The following is a 17,320-nucleotide window of genomic DNA, read 5'->3' on the forward strand; positions in this document are numbered from 1 at the left end:
CTTAGAGTTGATTATTCCTTTAAATATCTTCCTCCATCACATTTTTCAGTTATAATTCTAAGAATCATAAAAATAAAGGTTTTAGTGAGTTCTTTGAGCCAAATAAAAATAAGGACAACTGCAACAATAATGTAATACCACAGCGGCTCTGAAAGAAATGTTCTCTGGTCAGAAATATGTCAAATGTTGCCAAAAACCATGGATATGATCATATCCCCTGGGAGCGTTTATTTTTTTTTTACAAAAGTTTCTCAACCAAAAAAATGCCAACCAGTCAAAAACCAGGCTCTTGTGTCCAGATGTGGATTCAAACTCAACTTATCCACCCGACAAACTCGACTGAACTTTTAAGGCTAAATTGTACTCTTAATATACTTGAATTAATAAGTTAATTTACATGCTCACTGCTCAGTTTACCTATATTTTCAATTACCTGTTTGGTGATATTTTTATGTAAAGATGATCATGATGCTCCCACAAGCTCTTCCTCATTTCCAGAAATATCCCTCTGATGAAGAAATACTCAGTAACTCACTAATACAGTTTTAATCCATCTTTTTCGTATTTATTTTGTACCTGCTGTTGAACCTGAATTTCACCCAATGGGATCAATAAAATAATCTCTTATCTCATCTTAAATCCAAATTCGAAAAATATGAGGTGCGAAAATATCTTGATGATTCTTTTTCATCAAATTTTGTGTAAATGGAGAATCTAAATCTTTTCTAATGCCACTGAAATGTTTTCCTTTGCCTCCTCAGTCATAGTTTCGACCTTGTTTGAATATATAAACAAGATTTTGTATCGTTTCTTAGGAATAAATTGAATGAAATCATGATGTTTCATGTTACCTCTGTGTGTGTTGGATACACAATCATATCACACACTCCTTCAAGCAGCTACACGGTTAAGTCGAGGCGGCAGAGTTGCCATATGTAAACGTGAAACCCACCCTGATAAAACCAGAGCAGCTCTGAGAAGCAGGAGGAAGTCTTAGATTTCAGAGCCAACATCCGGAGCTGTTCCATGTGCGTGTGGTGGAACCGATAGCCCTGAAGACCTGTTGGGCCTTGTTTTCTCACTCCCAGCTTTTCCTTTCTTTTCTTTTTCTCCCTCCCTCAGAGAAAAGCACCACCTCCAACAAGAATCCATCCAAACCTCCCGTCGTCCCGATGCCCCCCAAAGTGCAGGAAGACAAAACCTCAAACACACACTTTGGAGTCATCATACACGACAGAGGTAAATGTGAACACAATCGGTGTTAACAGTGTTTGGCTGCTGCAGCTGCTGGACTGTGTACAGATGTTGAACGTGTCCAGATGTGGATTGTGGGATGTTCCTCATGACGTAACAAGGCTTTTCTCTCATGCTGATAGTTATTATGGGGTTCATGACTAAAATGTGTTGAATAGATCTCAGAGGCCACATCCACACACATCCATCCCACAATGTCTTGATTTAAAGAATAATTTTCAAACTAAAACTAAATCTGTGTTTTGGCTCCGTATCAGCTATTATTCCCATCCATACTAAAACTGCACATCACGTGACCTCTCATGTATGCTGGGCATGAACCTGCCTGTGCACACAGGAAGCATTTGGTTGTTAGTTGCAGAAAGAGCTCAGCTACAAATGTTGATAGCAGTTGTTAGCAAAGACAACAGGGTCAGCAGCACTTGTGTTTGATTATGCAAGTTGCATTCTATACTGGTAGCTGAGGGTAATACCGCTTGGGGTCATGTGACAGGAGCCTGACAAATCTGCAAAGTCTACTTCCTAAAGACCCAATCAACAGGCAGCATTGAGTGTCTACCACATCGTTTCAAAACACGTCTCGCCCAGAGTATTTAAACTAGAACGGGACAAGCACAGTTATCAGTTTCGTATTAGCAGCTCTAATACTCAGCAGTAGTGTGGACGCCATGCGTATCCCTAGCAGCCGATTTTATGCATTTTCAAACAAAAACGTAGCCTTAGCTTAATGTTTAGCCGTGAGCTGCATTGTTTCCGTGAGTAAAAGCAGTAAAATTACAGTTGAAACCTGTAATGACCTTTTTGATGAAGGATGTCTGACCAGAAAGCTGTGAGCATTCACACGGCTTCAGGGTCAGACCTGATGTGTGTGTGTGTGTGTTTGTGTGTGTGTGTTTGTGTGCATGCTTTACTCGTATTACAAGCCTATGTTGCTTTAACTCACATTAGTCTTTTCACTAACCCTCTATTCTCTCTCTCTTCCTCCTGCACTCTCTAACTTTGTGGCTAAGAGCCCAGGCAGTAAGTACACATTCCTCCACGACACGTCACTGTGATGTGTATCTTTCCTTCTTCTCTCTCTGTGAACTTGTTCTGTTCTCATGTGAGATGTGATGCTGTGGTGCCATTTCTTATTCCTCTGCACAATTTAAAGTTTTTTTTTCCTGCATATCCCAGTGCCCGAGGCCCCCGATCGCCCCACCATCTCCATGGCAACTGAAAGCTCGGTGTATGTCACCTGGGTCCCGAGAGCAAACGGCGGCTCTCCAATCACGGCTTTCCGGGTGGAATACAGGCGCGGCCGCGTGGCAGAGTGGGTCGTGGCTGCAGATAACATCTCACCTCTCAAGCTGTCTGTGGAAGTTCGCAATCTGGAGCCTGGTGAGCTTTCACAAAACTTTTCTCCTCAGTCCAGTGATGCGTGACATGGTACATCTCAAGGGGTTTATCCTAATACTTACATAAACTAATAAGACAATATGATTTTATACATAAAACTACAATTACAACTTATCGGGCCTGATACGATTTATTGATCGATGCCCATTGATGCTATTAAATTGTTCCACGGAACCACTGTCCTCTAACAAAACCTCCTCCTTGCATCCTCTTCTCAGGCTCCACCTACAAGTTTCGCGTTGCCGCCATGAACATGTACGGCGAGAGCCCCCACAGCATCCCCTCCAAGCCCTACCAGGTGCCACAAGCCAGCCCACGCATGGCAGATCGCCCCGTGGTCGGACCTCACATCTCCTCCACGGACGCCATCAGTGACACACAGATCATGCTGCGCTGGACTGTGCGTACACAACTGACATACACTATGCACACGGTACCATAGATAATTTTATGAGCTTAATTCACAATCCTAATTCTCACCCTGATTCTGATAACGAGATTTAATTCACAAAGTTAAATTCCTTAATTTGGTGAAACAAGCAGCGTTGCTAAATCAGACAAGATCATACAAAAAAAAGATCATAAAGGTTTTAAACCAAAACAAAGGCAAACACACACTGTTGGTACAGATGTGACCTATTTTACTTTCCGTAATTATGCACAGTTTTGGTGGGGGATTATTGGTAGAATTTCAAGTCAGCTTGTTTAAAACCTATGGGTTGTGTTCATACTGCTCAGGGTTCTTAGTCCTCTTTGTGCCTTGAGGGTAATGAGGCATCAAAAATCTTTTTAGTCTTGTAAAATGTGGCATATTTTCCTGAGCATCCATTGTCTCTGAGAAGTCTCATATATGTCACATCCTATAGTTATCAGCTATCAAGTTCTACTTTTTACCTCCACCATGGTTATGTTTTCAACCCTGTTCAGATGGTGGAAGGATGTGAACATTTTGGTGCAAATCGGGTTCAGAGGTCGGATCCAGGAATAATTTTTCCCTTTTTTTTACATTGTGAGATCTTTTTCAGTATTTTCACAGTTTTCCCTGCGAATAATTCGTGGATCTGGGTAACTGTTATCTTTATGAGTGTGTTGGGCCTTGGTGGAGGAATGCGCTCTTCTTAGTGACATTCTCGAGCCCAAATTAAGTGTAGAATAAAAGTATAAGTAGTATAAAATGACAAAGTTAAAATATTTTAACAATAAAAAAGTTTAGATTTTTTGCCAAACCATCCAGTGGCCGTATAATTCGGTAACCACTGTGTGTAGTGTCTTTTCCAGCTGTCTAACCTGCGTCTGAGCTTCTGGTGCTTCTCTGGCAGCTGAGTCTCCATCAGAGCGACTGTGCTGATTAGGACTCTGCTCGAACACAGATTAAGAGGCCCTGTTCGTCTGCGTTTTTATTCTTCAAAGCCGTTTCTCCTCCTCGCAGCAGTTTGCGCGGCAGATGGATGTAGATATTTCCCCCCACATTTACTTAACCTCAGACAGCGTCATTATGTCCTGAACTTCAGACAGACAATCACAGCCTCACTCGCAGCCCCGTACATCTGTTGATAACAAGCTCAGCCATTAGTTGCTGGAAAATTTCCTCTCGTTTAATAATTGCCCAGCAGATTGCTGTAGTCTAACGTGATCTTTTTTCCATTCCCCCTGCAGTATAGCCCCACGAGTAACAACAACACTCCAATCCAAGGTTTCTACATTTACTACCGACCCACTGACAGCGACAATGACAGCGACTACAAAAGAGATGTGGTGGAAGGTAAGTGGAAAAAAACTGCTTGTGTGTGTGTTTCATGAGTGTGTAGCTGGTGTGGAGTGTTTGTTGACGGGCTCATCCGGTGCCGGACGTCAGGCCCACGCTGTGCAGATAAACTGGGAGCTGGAGGGGTAATGGATACTCTCCGTTAAGAGTGGGGTGTACTGAAGAGGGGCGATACCGCTGTTTGATTTATAGAGAGTGCTGTCCCTGGGCAGCAGGGCTTTCTGAAATCTGTTTTTAATAAATGGTTGCCAACTAATGGGCCAGAGCTGAAATACGAGCCCGGCCAGAGGAGAGGGGCTCAGGTTGCTGGTGGAATGCTAACAGAGGAGCCTGGTACAGGAAGGGAAGGAGGGATGGCGTTTTACTCCGCCCAGCATTTTAACATCTGAATGTTTGGCCTGCCATCGTCTCCTCACTGTCTGGGACAAATGAGCGTAGAGTTTATGTTGAAGATCAAACTGAGCAGAGTAAAACAAAGTTTAGGTATTTGTTTAGGTACTGTATAATCTCTATAGACAGATTCTTCATGTCAATATGCAGAATCTGTAGATTTTGGTTTGTGTTTGTAGTTTGACTACGGTCATTTCATTTGAGCAGTTTTGGTTGCCTGCAGGTAAAGAGTCCATGTAGAGAACAAAAGAGGTGAAACACTTGGACCACCATGCGTCAGCTTTTTAATTTATCTGAATTCATATACAGATAGCTGTTGTCATCTGGACCTGAATAACCTACAAAAAGTATAGGAGTCTTTGCCCAGATGTTTGCTGTCTACTCTGGAAGCCCCGAAATATTGACCGTTACCCTCAGAGGCAAATTCTTTGTCAAACAATCACCACTGGGCTCCGCGTACTGTTTCCACAGAGTTTCAATGATTGTATTTCAGTGTGTAGTTATAACCTGCTTCCACTGGTATAGTTATTTAAATGCTGTTGAAAAACAGATGTAACTTATATCTGTCTAGATCTACATCTAAAAACTTCTCCAAAATGTCAATGTGGCAGATTCAGCACATATACTGCACCGATTTTAACATTGTTGTCTTCCTTTTAACTAAACACACAGACTTGACAATGATGTAGAGTGTCTTTTTATTCAAATGACCAAATCAGTGCTTATTCTTTCGGGAATCTGTCAACATGATATGGTAAACGGCGAAGTTTATATATGAATTAACTTTCGCTTCTGTATTGATTGTGATTTACAGCGCGGATCGATTTCACCTCGGTAGCAGGTCTCTTTTATTGTCCCCACTCGCAAGAGTTAAAATCCAGCTCAGGGCAGAAGTAACACACACGTGCAGTCGTTTTCTACGAGCAAAACACGGCAGCTTATTTCAGCCCCATTTGTGGGAAATGTAGCATTTCCACGTTAGAGATTGTCGTCTCATCTGTGATTTCAGAGCATGTAGTTGTGTGATTATGTGTGGTAAGGCAGCAGTCGGTGTGTGTGTGTGTTTGTGTGTGTTTGTGTGTGTTTGTGTGTGTGTGTGTGTGTGTGTGTGTGTGTGTGTGTAATGGGAATACTGGAGGCCAGCCAGGACAAACACCGAGCTGCCATATATGGAGCTCATCTTGAGTAAAACAACTGTCTGGGCCCTCGTGGGACTGATGGAGTAAGAGAGAGGGGTGAAGCAAAGAGAGAGGAGGGGGAGACAAAGACACGGAGAGCGTGAAAGAACATGACCTCCATGAAAGTGTGAGATATGAAGAGAAGGAGGAGAAGGCAGGAAATACTGATTGTGAGTTTACACAGGCAAAGTGAGTCAACACTGTCTCGCAGAGGAGGTGGCGTCTTACCTTTGTCCTCCTTTTTTCCTTCCTCCTCCGTCTCTCCTGCCCTCTCAGGTGTAAAACACTGGCACATGATTGGACACCTCCAAGCCGAGACGTCCTACGATATCAAGATGCAGTGCTTTAACAACGGCGGAGAGAGCGAATACAGCAACGTCATGATCTGCGAGACCAAAGGTGAGAAAACACAAACTTTACCGCATGAGAAACGACTTGTGGCAACCAGAACTATGCTTCATCAAAAGTCCAGGCATGTTTCAGTGCAGTCTTAAATGACGGGTACGATCGCCATAATCACACAACATAAATGGACTTGTGAGTTTTAGGAGACCAACAACAATGGCCTGTATTTTATAGTTTGGTACTGTGTCATTTTTTTTGTTGCTGCCGGGTAAATGCATCTTCTCATTCCGCTCTGCTGCAGCACGCCAGTCCCCAGGGTCGCACAGCCAGCACCCCATCACCCCACCTGGGCCTCCTCCGCAGGAGACGCCCAGCCCCCCTGGCGGACTGCTGTACCTGATTGTGGGCTGCGTCTTGGTAGTGATGGTGCTCATCCTGCTGGCTTTTATCGCCATGTGCCTGTGGAGGAATCGTCAGCAGAACAATATGCACAGTGAGTTTATGGATAAAAGGGAGAGTTGTTCCCTGCACTGCATGATTTTGCTGAAAGCAGAAAAGAAACTTAACCTTCTTTCAGAATTGCACTAAACTCAGGATCATCTCCTGACGTTCTCCAGAGGGGCAGTATGTGAGAATGAGTGAGAGTTTCTCTGGTCGGCCGCCTTGTAAAATCTCAAGAATAAGCTCATGTTAGGACACAGCAGAAGCTCCTCTGTCTGGAGGATTCACCACAAGCAAGATGATGACATTTCTAACACATATTAGAAGCAAAAATTTAAAAAGAAAACCAATATCTTCTATCATACGGAAGAAAACACAGACGAAGGAACTTTTGGTGATAAAAACCGATGCTGTTCTAACGCATCTGAGTACAGAATCTCCTGCTGCATTGTTCGTGCAACCTCCGGAGAACGTCTGGACCTGACTATGTGGACGTTCTCCGGAGTTCATGTCTGAAAACTGCTTAAGAGTTAACTCCATCCCAGTTCTCTCATATTTCAAGATATTTGGCCACAACACAGCTCATGCAGAATATTCCAAGTGTTCAAAACACAGATATGGTTCCCACAGCACTTGCAAAGCTCTTTGCCATTATTGGATGGACTCTTTACCAGACCGTTTGGATCAGTAAATACTTGAGATTTTATAGCTTAAAGATTTGGGAGAAAGAGCAAAGACTGAGTCACAGGTTTTCGTTTTTGGCAACATGTCCCCTTAGTTTATGGACAGATGCTAATTTCTGCAATAATATACACACAGCTTTGTCTCTCATGGCATAAAAGAAACCAAACGGTACACTTTTATGACTATAAAAGCTTAAACTCCTGTCTCTTTCTCTGCTGAAGAGTATGACCCTCCTGGATACCTGTACCAGCCAGCGGAGATGAACGGCCACGTTCTTGAGTACACCACGCTGCCCGGCACGAGCCGCATCAATGGGGGCGTCCATGGTGGCTACGGACACAGCGGCCCTGTGATGCCCCAAGGTTGCCACCACCTCCACCACAAACTCCCCAATGGCCTGGCGCTGCTCAACGGCTCCGGTGGCCTGTTCTCACCTGGCCACCCACACGGCCACGATGGCACCTTGCCCCACGGCACCAGAGACTGCGAGCACTCGCACCCGCACCACCACCATAATGTGAGTGTCACAGTTCAGATACCTCAAAGTACCTCAAACCTAGACACTGGATACCTGATACCTTATCCAAGCTGTACAAGTATTAGATTAAGTTTAATTCACGGGCTAAAGGTGTTGTTTGTTTCCTCTCGTCAGGGTGGAGGCATGTACACAGCTCTTCCCCAAACAGAGTCTTCTGATTGTATGAGCTGTCAGAACCTCTGCAATAACAACAGGTAAGAGAAGAAGTCCATGTACATGACTTAATTGCATTATAACGTCCTATTGGACTTTTTTGCAGCATTTTATAACATCAGTGTATGACTTCATGACACATGCCCTGGGTAATTAAGATGGAAAAATAAAAAAGGAGTTATAGTTTTTGTAAAATTAGAAAGAAAACAAGTATTTCAGGTTGGCAGAATTAAGTCAGACTTTGAATGGAATATTCTATTAGTTACTCGTGTAAACACCATAATCCAAATAATCTCTTATTCTGAATAAGATCAATAGTCAGATTTGTGCTGTCCATGTAAATATAGACAATGTTTACAGTTGCTTTGATGTTGACATTATTTCAGATTATTTTTGATTTTGATTTTTTGACTTTTGATTGTAAGGGAACAAAATTCATACAGTACAAAAAAGAATCTGTTTTGTCAAAGTCTCTGAGGATATCACAAAAGTAAATTAATATTGCTCGTATTTCATAGGCTGCAGTTGAGCGAAAGTGTCCTACTTTACTTGTGACCCCTGTCAGCCCCAAACACTCTCTATCTCTCAAACATGCACACACACACATGCACACACACACACACACACACACACACACACACACACACACACACACACACACACACACACACACACACACATCGATTTGCCCTCCCGCTAGTCCTGTTTATGTACTTAAGGGTCCCCAGCATCACAGTTTACCCTGTGTGCACCCAGCCAGCAGCCCTAATGAGCCCAGTGTTTATTTACCTCTGGCTGCTGGGAAAAGAGGGGGTGTGGTCGCCGTCCAATCATGTACCGTTAGAGTGAAGCTGAGTTTAGGGAAACGTGGTGAAGATCGCTGCGTGCAACTGTCTGCATTTGGGAACTTCACCCGAGAGCGAAACCACAATGTGTCACAGTTATTTAGAGGCAAAGAGACCGGACCTTTAATCTCTGGTTCAACTCTTCAATGCTTTTTGCAGCTGTGCATGACTGCTCCAGTTGTGTTAGGGCTGTCATTGTTTTGCATGCTGTCAGGAGTATTAGCACTAGAGTTTGCTGTGTCTGGTGGAAAAGCCGCAGATATCCACAGAGAGGAAGGGGTGAGATGCCATGTGAAGCACCGCTGAGCGCCATGGCTGAGCACTTAGCTACGCACCGACACCTCGTAAACGAATGTTTCTTTCCATCTTCTGTCTCCTGCGTCTGAGCAGATGTTACAACAAGACCAATGGCACTTTCTCCAGTGGCACTCTGCCTCTAATGCATCGCGTGGCGCCGTGCCAGCAGGACGGGTTGGAGATGTTGCCTCTGGGCCAGGTCTCATCGCAGTGTCACGACCCCAACAGCCAGATGAACTCCGGCAACCAGGAGGCTGATGACGGGTACCAGCCGGACGAGCACAGGGAGTCCTCGCCCTCGCAGCATTCCTGCTGTCTGGTTGGGAACAATGAAAACTGTCCGGCAGACAATACTGGTGAGTGACTCAAAGTACTGTATGTCTTAGCCCTGCTTATGGGATTTAATTAGATTTGAATATTTAAAAGGTTGCAAATAGTGATTATAATTATGATAGAAAATAGACTTTATAAAAACTGCAGAGGTTTGAATGACCTTATCCCCTTGTGATCATAATAAAACACATTTTATTCGTATAGCACTTCTAAAATACACAACATAATCAAACATAAAAACCAATTCTGCTTGATTCCTTCCAAGGAGAAGCACATTTTCTGGTTCATATTTTTAATAAGTGTTATTACTGGAAAAGGTTCACATGCTCTAATTCTCTGTAAATACATTGCTTTCCTCATAGTGTCCATTGCTGCAGCTCCTCTTTTCAGCCTCTGTCTCAAAGTTTAAGTGAAAACATTTATTTCCTGGCTGACATGGTTCAGCACAGTTGTGAAATCCAACTCTGACGGTTCTTTTAAGTGCCAAACTAGCAAGTTTTTATATAATTACCAGTCCTCATGTTAAATGCAGACAAACTATGTTGCATCACCACAAATTACACTGTGGGCTTCTGCTGAATATGTCCTCGTCTTTTTTTAATACAAAGTATAAACCCAACACTCTCTCTCTCTCTGTGCAGCGGAGGAGGAGCTGGAGTGCGAGGACATGGACGGGCCTGTGCTGTGCTGGGAGAGTCTGGGCCTGCCAGACTTGGACTGTGACGAAAAGCCTGGGTGGATCTCCAGCAGCAGCCTGGCAGGAGAGCTGATCCAGCCTGGCCCACAGGAGGTCTGAACGCAGCCCACACACAAACACACTCTCCTGCAGTGTGGAGGGTTCAGAGAAACCAGACGGAAAGAGAGAGCTGTGGGAAATGTCTCAGAGGAGAGTGAAAGGAGCAACGTTGGGACAGTCAGAGACACTGTGTGTTACGGTGACAAGGACAGAAAACTGTTGACGGACTGAGCGACATGGGAAAGGAGAGCGATGACAAGAGGACGGACAGCGAAGCCAGACAAAGAGGCCTACAGAGAAAAGGACTGTGTCCCACTGGAGGGAAGACTCTCAGATAAAAAAAACTCTTTAGATGACTTATTTATTTTTTGTAGTAGTAAAATATTATTTCATATGAATGTATCTGTTTTAAAGAAAAAAGTTTGTCTTTTATATTATTTATGCCATTTGGATGAGAAATACTTTTTATTTTTGTCGTTTTGTCCCTTTGTTGTTCCACCCGAGCGTGGAGATTAGCAATTGTCCATGTAAAGTTTTGTAATAATATAAAGAGAAGATATGGAAGAGTAAACGACAACCTACTTTGATGTCTTTCCTCCCCACCTTCATGTGTAGAGCCTGATGAATGATTGCCACAGTGAGTTTCCCAGCCCCATCCATATTTGTGGCAGCTCTTTGATGTGGCTCAGTGATGGGCTGTTCCCCTGCGCTGACCCCTGAACAGGGTGAACATTCCCCTCGCTGCTCAGATTAAGGCGACTGCTCTTTGCCTCAGTGAATACTTGATAGCTCATCACTTTACACAAAATGCACCGTTGCTTTGAGAGGACTGTTGACCTACTGGCCCCAATCTGCCGGAGCAGTGGGCTAGTTACACTTAAACAGAGTTGTTAAGCGTGAGCAGCTTTCTCACACACACACACACATATGCATTTTAAAAACTGCTCCAAATGCAGAATATTTATTATTATTACTAATTTTGCAGACTACTCACAGAGGAAATTCTCCAGTTGCCACGAAGAAGTTTTATTAGAGAGGGCATACCTCCGCCAAAATGTCAGCTTATGAAACCACATTTAAAGGTCCAGTGTGTAAGATTCAGGTGAAAGGGAACTATTGGCAGAAATCTTATGTAGAATAATCCTCATGATGTTTTCACTAGCTTGTTTTATCTAAATTGTATGAATTGTAGTTTTCTTTACCCCAGCAAAGACCCTTTATATTCATATACTTTATATTTACATCGAGGGGACTCTCTCTACAGAGGCCACCATGTTTTTTACAGTAGTCCAGACTGGACAAACTAAACACCTTTTGAGTTTTTATGACAACTGAAGCTACCACAGGTTCTTTTTCATGTTTGGAAGGAGAGGGTGAGGAGAGGGATGTTTAGCTGCAACATGCAACTTCAACACTAGATATCACAAAATTCTACACACGTTACCTTGAAATTCAAGAGTGCAAGATTTTTATTTGGATCTGCAGCTACTTGCACACATTCATAAATATCAGCCCACTAAACATGATGTTTGTTTTTCCATCGTGATCCAATTATTCCCTGAGAAATAAACAAAAATGAAAAAATTAACTATCTCACAAAAGTGAAACAAAATTCCTGAAATCACTCCCTGGTTTAGATCTGCATCAACATTTTATGACTGCTTCCCTGATTAATATATTACATCCTTCCACCAATTTTTGTGGTGATCCATCCACTAGTTTCTGTGTAATCCTGCTAAATATCAGGCAGACAAACAATACATCAGCTCCCTTCAGGTAAAACCCTTGTCTTTATAGATTTGTGTCAGTGCTCTGAGAAAGGAGAAGAAATTGTGTCCATTGAATCATTGAATGTGGATGTTTTTGATCACCCAGAGTAAAAGGGACATTGTGTTTGAGAAGCAAAATATCTTCAGAGATTCATGCAGCACAAACACATTTTTTTTCACCTCCACCGTGTTTCAGAGGCTGAAATCTTAAGAGGGTAAAAAACCAAGATGCATGAAGCCATAATTGGCTGCATGGTTTGTAAGATGCGATATACGTTTACGTAGTACACACATTTTGGCTCCGTATCAGTTTTAATCCTAATCCATGTTCACTCGTCAGCCCGTCTTTGTTTCTTTCCATCCAGAGTAAAAAGCAGCCCTGCAGTTTTCAAACTAAAACTAAGCCAGCAGCTTTTACTAACAAGGCTCTAAAACTAATGAGTTGATGCATTTTTAAATGAAAACAGTATTGTGGATCTTGCCATAGTGTTTTGGATGAAGTGAGCCTTTAAAACAATCAAGAACTGGTCAGGCCTCTTCATGATTTCTGTGGATTCATTTTTTAAATAACGATTTGAGCTGCCAACATGCAAAGCTGTGTCAAGAACATGTGTTTTATTAGAAATAGAAGGAGGTGCGTTGCCTCTCTGCTGTGATCCTCCTGCTGTAGATAACTCATTCATAAAACACTTGTAACTCCTCAGGTTTCAGCCTGAGTTAGTCAACCCCTGTTTTCTCAAGGCTTAAACCCTTCATTGGTTTTAAAATAATCTCCGTGGTGTGCTAGCTGATTGGACGTGATAGGATTGCAGCGGGCAGATGACAGAGCTGGCCGTGCTTCACTGACGGATGACTGCGGCGAAGGCTTCCCATGCCTGGTGCCTGTCTGCTCCGAGTTAGTGCCAGAGTTGGCTGCCAGTCCTCAGGCCCTGGCTCGCCTGGCATCTCTCTGTTGGTATACGGGTTATTCCTGGCACATGGATTTACTCGCCTGCTGCTGAGGCGTGGCACAGCGTCTTCCGGCTGTTATTTTTAGTCTGGATGGAGGCTGTTGTGCTGCTGAGGCTGGTGGCGTCGGCCCAGTTGACTTAAACTCACTTCTTTCCCAGGAACAGTTTCTCAGGCTTGAAACTCTCCACTATTTCAGATGTTGCTTTTGAGGAGTGAATCCAAAACTAAAAGTGGCTCCAGGCCGATTGTGATGGAAAGACAAGGATTTTGGTTTCACAGTCTCATTGTTATTTTTTCCGAACTAATGTTTTATTTCTGTGCAGCAGCTTATTGGAGTCTTGAAAAGCAAAGGGAACAAAACAATGGGGTAAGGAAATGAAGCTGGAAATGAAAGAGAAATGGTCCGAGGAGAGAGAGATGATGCTGACAGATGCAGGCTGGGCCGATGAGGGGAAGATAAGGGCAGGGTTGTCTCCAAATGACCTGTTCTCCATCTCCCACGTCTGTCAGTCGGCACCCTCCCTCGGCCCGGCCCTGCACCCTCTACCCACGCAGCTACACCCCTTCATTAAGGAGCCCATGGGAACAAGAAAGCTCATTGTCCGCCCTGGAATTTCTGCCCCTTGCTGCAGAGCCGACCTGTTAACGCTGGTCCCTCTCCCCTCCGCCCACCATTCTTCCTCTCTCCTCTCTCCAGCACACCCTGAATGGATGCACTTCTTATGAATCGGGCAGTGTGTTGTTAACTCGCTTGATTCGGCCCCCGGGCGGTTTTATCCTTGAGATGTCACAAACCCCAAGTGGAGCATGTTGCCGTTGGACGAACTCCAAGAGCGTTCCTGTGGGTCCCTGCAAGATGATGAGCTCATACGCAAAACAAGACTAATAACCTATATCCTCCCTCCCTCCAGGATATCTGCTATTTATTTGTAATCAGGCTCAGGTCTTGGTGCATGTAGGTGCTGATGCTTCTTGTTGTCGCGGTGGTGATACCGTTGCATTTATCGATTGCACCTGTTGGATTTAATCAGGAAGAAAAACACAAACACAGCCTCATCTTCATCCCAGCTGCTTCCATTTCCCCCCTGTCAACAGACTTCACAATTCCAGCATCGTCGCCTGGCTCCAGATCAATAATGAATGTATTGATGACAAGTCAGGGTGGAGCTGCTGAGATGAGGGAAATCGACGCAATCAGGAGAAACTCTGAGAACCTGAGAAAGATAATCCATGCAGTCATATTTATTCAGCCAGCATATAGGATATCTCTGCACAGACATGTAGAATGGTGTGTTGATTCAAACATGCATGAATTATTTCAGAGAACATTCGTTTTACATCAAGGTGTCTGTCGGTTCAAAGGGGCTGAAATGCCCCCCCCCCCCACTCCCCCTGGAAATTATTCAGGAATGAGAGTTTGTGGCCGTGAGCGAGCTTGAAGATGTCGAGATGTGCCGGTCCCACTTAAAGAAAGAAAAACGCACTTAAAGAAGGAAAAACAACACAGCAGGGTGGTTATTAGAAATAAGCAGAAACCGTAATGAAGAAAATATTTCAAGAAAAACAAACACAAAAAATATAGTGTTGTTTGATGAACCCACAAATCCAGATGGTTTCAATAATCAATACACAAAGGCAAAGTGTTTGAAATTGAAACCAAAACTTCAGGTCTACACAGTGTCACGCTTTGTAAGTTTATACATCTACAAAGATGTAGGAGACAAGTGTTTCTGTCCAGTCTGGTGTTAAAGGATCAGTTATATATACAGAAATATTTATCCTCTTATTTACCCCAAATGGTTTTAGTCATGTAGATCGTTTTTCTTTTGACTCTAAAAAAATGGAGCTGAATAGAATCTTATTCATCCACAAACTACATTTAACAAAAACAGCTGCTGCGTGTTTGTCTTGAGCCAATGATGAAGTTTATCTGAAAAATACACACAGCTTCATTTCATTGTTCTTTTAAGACATAGCAAACCTGTGATTCACCAAATCATGGAAAAGTTTTTAGATGACTACACTTTTGTTTTGCATTCCCATAAGTATATTTACTTTATTTCTGTACTTCACTTAAGTAGATTTGTTTTCAGCTACTTTTTACTTTTAATAATTAGAAAACAATTGGTTCATTGATCCAATAAGAGTTGGCAGGTTCCATTAAACCCCGCCTCCTCCGCTGAGACTCAGCCATTAATTAATATGTCAACGTGTTTTCAGTAGATTAATCTGCAGCTTTATTAATATGACATAGTCTGTTTTCTTCACGATTAAACAGAACAAATAGGCCCAGGTAATGATGTCTTAGACAGTTGCATTAGGGAAAAGGCTACACTCTGCAAGTACTTTTACTTTTAATACTTAAATATTTTTAAGTTTTAAATATATTGCAGTTGTTATATCTGTGCTTGGTAGAAATCCCCCTCTTTCCACTTTCTTGTTTTCAAACTTTTCAAACTTTTGTTTCTCTGAGTGAAAGTCCGAGAACCTATAACTTGACAAAGTTTAAGACAGATACCTGGACTCCTGTGTAAATAGTTCCAAAATTATCTGCATGGCTTGAAACCAACTAAAAATACATTCGAGAATATGTTTTTGGACATTTGGATGAATCACTTTATGCACACAATGGTCATGGGCTGAAGTTTTTTGAAAAGTAGACAGAAAGTAATGCAGCAGACATTTGATGTCGCCATCAGTCGTCCTCCACATCGAGCCGGGTGAAGTAGAACGTTACCCTGGCCCCTTCGTCCGTGTCATACAGAGCCTGGCAGGTGTACATCCCCTCCGCCTCCCTCTGCAGCTCCTCAATGACCAGAGCTGAAGTGTTGACCGGCACCTGCATGCGGCCCAGGCTGCCGGTCTGAGACTGCAGCTTTGGGCCTTGACCGTAGTTGTACGCCACTGCCATGTTGCTATCAGTTCCTGGTTTGGTGAAGCCCCAGATGAAGATGTTGGGCATGGTGGAGCCACAGTCCAACGTGACCGAGCCTCCCACTGCTGCTGTGGCATGAGAGCGGATGTACTCCACCTCCTCTGGGTCGAATATCTCCAGACCTGTAACACAAGAAAGCAGGAGTCAGTTTCAATAACTGGATGGGAAGAAAAGCTCACGTGTTGCTTTCTGAACATCGACAAAAACTTCTTCAGGTGACGTGTTAACAGATTTATTTGCAAGTGTCTTCAGGAAACTTTTACAAGACCTCACAGTTCACTAGGAATCGGCTGTGTCAGCTCTTGAAGATGAACAAACCTCATTAATTACACTCACAGTTTAAGTCTCCGGCACAGATGAGATTTTATGGCCTCCTCGCTGCGAGCAACAATCAGAAGTTTGTGATAAATTCTAATTTATCTGAGCTAAAGCACAATGAGATCTTACCTTGTAGAGGAAGAGCCAGCCAGCAGAGGAGCAGGCAGAAATTAGGAATCATCCTCAGGCCGTGTGTCTCCTCTCCAGTCCACACTGAGAGTGAGTGAGGCTGCAGGACTGACGGGGAGAATTCTTTCAAAATACACTGAAATCACTGTAAATTATTCATCAATGTTTCCACCTCCCCGCTGTCGCTCTGTTTTGCCTGTCTCTCTCCAGCTCCCCGCTCATGACTGGGCTAATGGCTGGACCTGAGAGTGAGGGGTGTAGGGTGTCAGGATGATGCCATCGCCTCATATATTATTGAATGAAGCGGTGGAGATAGCCTTTTTAGAAATTCCATCACCTCCAACGTGAAATGAAAACAGAGGCCGGCGAAGGTTGGAAATGCGGCGCTGAGGCTCCCACGCAAACACCCACAAGCTATTATTTACCCTGTGATGCATGAAGCTGGAATAAATTCACCTCGGCTTCATGTCATCTACTGATAACTGGTTCTCTCATCACTCACTTGACAGTATTGCGTCATCTTCAAGCTTGTGCCGATGTGAATCGTGGGAGCAGTGCATGTAGATGCCCAGAAATACATGTGTACATAATTTATTCATGGGTATTATTTCCAATAAATGCTTGTAAAGTAGGACACAGCTGTAGTAAAAATACAAACAAGACATTTAGGGAGAGACAAACAGTGAGCATCATTAGTTGTAGTCATGCAGCAGTAAAAACTCTGTTTCCCAGAAGCTTCGGTTAATGTTTGGGCCTGTTAGCTGCAGCGAAACAGGCCGAAGCTGAACGCAGCCCATAAACATGCTCTTATACTGGAGGCAACCCCAGACTGAGGAGAAGGCTCTAATTAGTAGGGACTGA

At 43.4% G+C, this 17,320-nt stretch overlaps 2 protein-coding genes across 2 annotated transcripts in view; one reads left to right on the forward strand and one right to left on the reverse strand.

The window, feature by feature from the left end:
- cdon (cell adhesion associated, oncogene regulated) overlaps nt 1–10,928 on the forward strand; it is a 30,706-nt gene extending 19,778 nt beyond the window's left edge. Inside the window, exons 10-19 of the mRNA XM_069534487.1 lie at nt 1,123–1,239; nt 2,431–2,634; nt 2,871–3,052; nt 4,309–4,414; nt 6,262–6,384; nt 6,632–6,823; nt 7,677–7,972; nt 8,108–8,187; nt 9,382–9,644; nt 10,263–10,928. Coding sequence (XP_069390588.1) covers nt 1,123–1,239; nt 2,431–2,634; nt 2,871–3,052; nt 4,309–4,414; nt 6,262–6,384; nt 6,632–6,823; nt 7,677–7,972; nt 8,108–8,187; nt 9,382–9,644; nt 10,263–10,417 — 1,718 coding nt within the window. The 3' untranslated portion in view covers nt 10,418–10,928. The remainder of the gene's footprint in view (nt 1–1,122; nt 1,240–2,430; nt 2,635–2,870; nt 3,053–4,308; nt 4,415–6,261; nt 6,385–6,631; nt 6,824–7,676; nt 7,973–8,107; nt 8,188–9,381; nt 9,645–10,262) is intronic.
- A 4,712-nt stretch (nt 10,929–15,640) lies between these two features.
- On the reverse strand, nt 15,641–16,642 carry LOC138412034 (uncharacterized). The gene is made up of 2 exons (XM_069534488.1): nt 16,460–16,642; nt 15,641–16,134 (listed from the first exon to the last, which is right to left on the reverse strand). Exons 1-2 carry the CDS (start codon nt 16,509–16,511, stop codon nt 15,773–15,775), a joined length of 414 nt encoding a protein of 137 aa, XP_069390589.1. The 5' UTR covers nt 16,512–16,642; the 3' UTR covers nt 15,641–15,772.
- Nucleotides 16,643–17,320: the final 678 nt, after the last annotated feature.

Source organism: Paralichthys olivaceus, chromosome 11 (assembly GCF_024713975.1).
Source record: "Paralichthys olivaceus isolate ysfri-2021 chromosome 11, ASM2471397v2, whole genome shotgun sequence".
In the NCBI taxonomy this organism is placed as follows: domain Eukaryota; kingdom Metazoa; phylum Chordata; class Actinopteri; order Pleuronectiformes; family Paralichthyidae; genus Paralichthys; species Paralichthys olivaceus.

What these genes read in the sequence shown, in the direction of transcription:
- LOC138412034 (XM_069534488.1), bottom strand. Translation starts at nt 16,511, where the DNA reads ATGATTCCTAATTTCTGCCTGCTCCTCTGCTGGCTGGCTCTTCCTCTA. An exon ending in GCTGGCTCTTCCTCTACAAG is followed by an intron (nt 16,135 to 16,459) that starts GTAAGATCTCAT and finishes CTTGTGTTACAG; the next exon opens with GTCTGGAGATATTCGACCCA.